The sequence below is a fragment of the Quercus suber genome, unplaced genomic scaffold (genome assembly GCF_002906115.3).
Source record: "Quercus suber isolate HL8 unplaced genomic scaffold, Cork oak 2.0 scaffold_762, whole genome shotgun sequence".
Classification (NCBI taxonomy): Eukaryota; Viridiplantae; Streptophyta; class Magnoliopsida; order Fagales; family Fagaceae; genus Quercus; species Quercus suber.
Window position 1 is genome coordinate 268,265 of NW_027070198.1, and position 4,571 is coordinate 272,835.

Sequence of the window (4,571 nt, forward strand, 5' to 3'; positions counted from 1 at the left end):
TATAAGGAAATGCCTTGCACCCCGCGATTGGTGTTGGTCTCTTACAAGGAAAGAATTCCGTAATATACGCTCATAGAAATTCCTATAAGGAAAAGACTTCTAAACCAAGGAGGAGATGTCAACCTTCTACTATAAAAATCCCAATACCCTAACAAATCGAGGTACGCATAATTAACCCCTCTTTATCACTCTAGAGTTGTAAGAAGTTCTAACTTGATCTTCGAAGGGTTTTTGGCCGGCACCACACCGGTGCTCTCTGTTAGGTCTTCTCTTTTTTATTGTGCAGGTGCTGTTTAGAGTGCACAAGTATCGTGTGGCTCACTGGTGGTTTTTTGGCTTCATCATAAATAATCCACACAATTACTACCGTGCACCCATAGTGCGATGCTCACTCTACACGTATAAATGTTTGTGGGATGTGAAGGGGAAAAGGTCGGAATTCAAGTCTCTAAAAGGAAGTTTCACATACATATACACTTAGATTAGGCTAGAGTAGAATCTATCTTATATAAATAAATAAAAAAACAAAAACAAAAAATAATCCACACAATTTTCTTGAATTTGGCATTTTCCTTTTTTAGAATCAAATCCTTACGTCTTCTCAAAAAAAAAAAAAAGAAAAAAAAAAATTGAATTTGGCATTTTCCTTTTTTAGAATCAAATCCTTACGTCTTCTCAAAAAAAAAAAAAAGAAAAAAAAAAGAAAAAAAAGAAAAAAAAAAAGAATCAACACCTTACATTATTCAATTATAGGATAACATTTAATTTTCAACTTATATGTCTTAGCTTATTTGAAGGGTCTGATAATAGAAATCCTTAAGGCATTTGTTAATAGCCTACTTTAGGAAAACTTTATTACCATTTTTATGATCTACCCTCCGAACCGGATGATATTGTTATTAGCTAGGATCTAGAGTATAAAGTAAGTAAACCGTCCATATCATCTGAGCTCAAACCCCTCTTGGTTTTTCCTACTCTAAGTGCAGGATACATAATGGATAGTTCAAACGTACTATGACCAAGTCCAAGAAGGTGCCCTATCTCATGAAGTGAAACGGCCTTCAGGTCCGTCTGATATGGAAGTAGGTCAAGACTGTTATTCCAAATCTCATCTGCATCATAATGCAACCTACCATTTGTTGGAGGAAACGCATGAGCAAAAACGCCACCAAGCCCATCAAAAGGTAGACCGTCCCCGTGAACAACGCGGTGGAATCCTAAAACAATGTCGGCATCTTCAACTTGATCTGTGAATTCAAATCTGAAATGAGAGAATCTCGCCCACTCTCCCAAAGCATATGTGCAGGCTTCTTTTATGTCCACCAACTCTACATTAGGTGAAGCACTGGATTGAAACGCGTATTTGAGGTTACGCTTATAAACTGGCCATCTTGGAATACCAGGAAAAAATTGAAACTGTGGTTGTGTTAGACTACTATTGATAATGTCAGGTACTCCACAACGCGGAATTGACATCAGTTGGATGGTGTTGGTGTCAAGCTTTCCAGTAACCTTCAAATGAAAATATGTCTGGTATGTTTTGATGGCGACCTCCAAGGCCTCATCAAACTCATCATCTTCAAAGTTGTTTGAATCTTTGTAGTTTAAGTATCCAAACTTGTTGAGATAGTGCTTGACTTCACGTAAGCCTTGCACCCTCTGGCCCTTTTGGGATTCCTCTAGATCTTTCAAGGAATTGGAAAATTTTGGGATCCGACTGGCATTTGTAAGACTACCAGATTGAATTACAAGAAGTTGAATTGAGAAAAGAAGGAAAGATTTTGAAAGATAAAGTAGATTCTTAGCCATTTTAAGTTGTGTAGGTCTTTATTTGTGATGGGGGAAGTATAATGTAGTTGGTATTTATAAACTCTCTCTTTCCCACGATGACTACAGATAGTGGATAGAGCATTCAAGGGGTTGATGCTTTTTACATTTATAGTAGCATGCAAGGGGTTAATGCGTTTTACATTTATACTAAACTAAGGAAAGGGATTGATTTTCAATATTGCGTAAACCTTATTAGAGGGACTATCTTTGGCCCAAAAAGAAAGAAAGAAACATCGGACGAAAAGATATACTTTATCATATGTAATCATATATTTACAATGTATAAATAATCCACACAATTACAACAGTGCACTCTTAGTGCAGTGGTCACTCCACACGTATAAATACTTGTGTGGTGTAAAGGGATAAGTGCCGAGGTTCAAGTCTCTAAAAGGAAGTTTCACACATACATATATACTTAGATTAGGCTAGAGTAGAAATTCTATCTTATATAAATAAATAAAATAAGAAAATAATCCACACAATTTTCTTGAATTTGGCATTTTCCTTTTTTAGAATCAAATCCTTACGTCTTCTAAAAATATTTAATAAATCAATGTCCTTAGAGTCTCTAAAAGGAAGTTTCACACATACATATACACTTAGATTAGGCTAGAGTAGAAATTCTATCTTATATAAATAAATAAAATAAGAAAATAATCCACACAATTTTCTTGAATTTGGCATTTTCCTTTTTTAGAATCAAATCCTTACGTCTTCTCAAAATCCTTTTTTAGAATCAAATCCTTACGTCTTCTAAAAATATTTAATAAATCAATGTCCCTAGAGTATTTGTTAACTTTTTTCCTATTTGAAGATTGTCTAGTTTCATTCAATGCTAGTTTTGCACAAAACATGACTCATATAGTACATGTTTAATAGGTTATCAATGTACTTTTGATTAAGTATTCGGGGATTTGGCCGGGCTACCTTGACATTTGACCTATTGTTTCAACTGTGGCAGAACTAGGATCTCAATTATACTGTGTTTGGAATGAGGGAAATGAATTGAATGAAATGAATCATTTGGGAATATTCTTTCAATTTCCTTGTTTGGGGGGTTTAAGTAGGAGAAAATGAAATTGGTAAGTGGGAACCCTCATTCTTCTCTTTTCCCTTACTAAAACTCCCTAAATACCCCTAAACAATGAGTCTTGTATTTTAAAATAGGGTTATTATACTATAATATTGTTATAAAATGATTTTATTTAATCCTTTTATGTTACTCTTGAGCAATGTTACTTACATTATATTCATTTCCATTCCTTTATCTTAAAACATCCAAACAAGATTACTTTATTACATTTTTTTTTCCACTTCATTCTATTACTTAAATACATTTCATTTTATTCCTTTAAGTTCCTATATGACTTGCTCGTTCCATGTCATTCTAATCCTTTATGAACTTCCAAACAAAGTGTATTAGGGTGACCAAAGTATGAACCACTTTTTTTCATAAATATCCAAGCCAACATCTATTTAGTATTTACAAAATAAATAAAAAAAAAGAAAAAGAAAAAGAAAAGACATAAAATAATTAATGAGATACAGATAGATTTAATCAAACAAAGTGAATTAAAAAAAAAAAATGAACTGATTAAAGAAGTCAACAAAAAGAACAAATAAGTATTAAGTTTCAAAACTAAACTAAGGAATAATTCATTTGGTGTCATATATTAGGTTGATCAATTAAATTCAAATACATGATTACATTGATCAATGAAACACAAAAATTGTTATATTTTTCAAGGAAAATTAAATTATTGTAAATAGATCTTTTGATTTATTTGGAAAATCTAATGCATTGCATCTAGAAATTTGTAACTAATTTTTTTCTTAAGTTTCTTTGGTGCTAAATTAATTTCATGATTTATTATTAAAACTAGACCCGTTGCAATGATGACATATAATAAAAAATGGGCACATGTCATGATCATAATGGATTTAGTGTACTAGAACAATAGACCCAATTCAAGTCTCTCATAGGATTAGCCACGTTGTATTGACTAAGCTCATCAAACTAACCTCCAATGAGGGGTAGCCAACTTGCTTCCAACCCAATTGACACTTATCATTCTCTTTAGTTTTTTTGTCTCCTCCTTACCAAATTTAAAATAGAACGAAAACAAAAATCATGAGTGCTATTTTCTTCAATCAAATCCCATATCGGAATTACATATTTAAGCATAAAATAATATTTTTTTATTTTTTATTACGTATAATTAAATTTGCTTTTATCTTTTATATTTTTATTATGAATATTTTTTATTACAAATTTGAGCATACAAATATTTTTATTTTTATTTTTTTATACCATGTGTTACTAAATTTGTTTTTACCTTTTGATGGTTTTGTGCCAAATTAATTGAACATGGAAAAAAAATGTCATATTACAAATCAATGGTTAATTTTATATAAAAATTATGAAAATAGCAATATAAATTCATTTGATATATATAAATAATTGGTGCACCATCTATGGATAATTAATATATGAAAATTAATGCATTTAGTATTTACCCAACTAATTGATATATGTTAATTGGATTTAAGTTACACATGGTGTTACTCTAAACAATATTACACCACTCAATATTTTTTAATTGGATGCAAATTTTGACAAATTCATCGTCAGATTACCTTATCTTCACTAGCTTGTAACTTTATGCATATGCATGGATTCACTTAAAGATATACAATAAGATATATAATGTAATTTCTATATATATAATTTAAATACT

The 4,571-nt window shown here is 31.1% G+C and overlaps 1 protein-coding gene across 1 annotated transcript; it reads right to left on the minus strand.

Annotated features, from left to right (window-relative positions):
• Positions 1-903: 903 nt before the first annotated feature.
• LOC112023466 (metalloendoproteinase 2-MMP) lies at positions 904-1,809 on the minus strand. The gene has a single exon (XM_024056068.1). The coding sequence runs from the start codon at positions 1,807-1,809 to the stop codon at positions 904-906; it is 906 nt and encodes a 301-aa protein (XP_023911836.1).
• Positions 1,810-4,571: the final 2,762 nt, after the last annotated feature.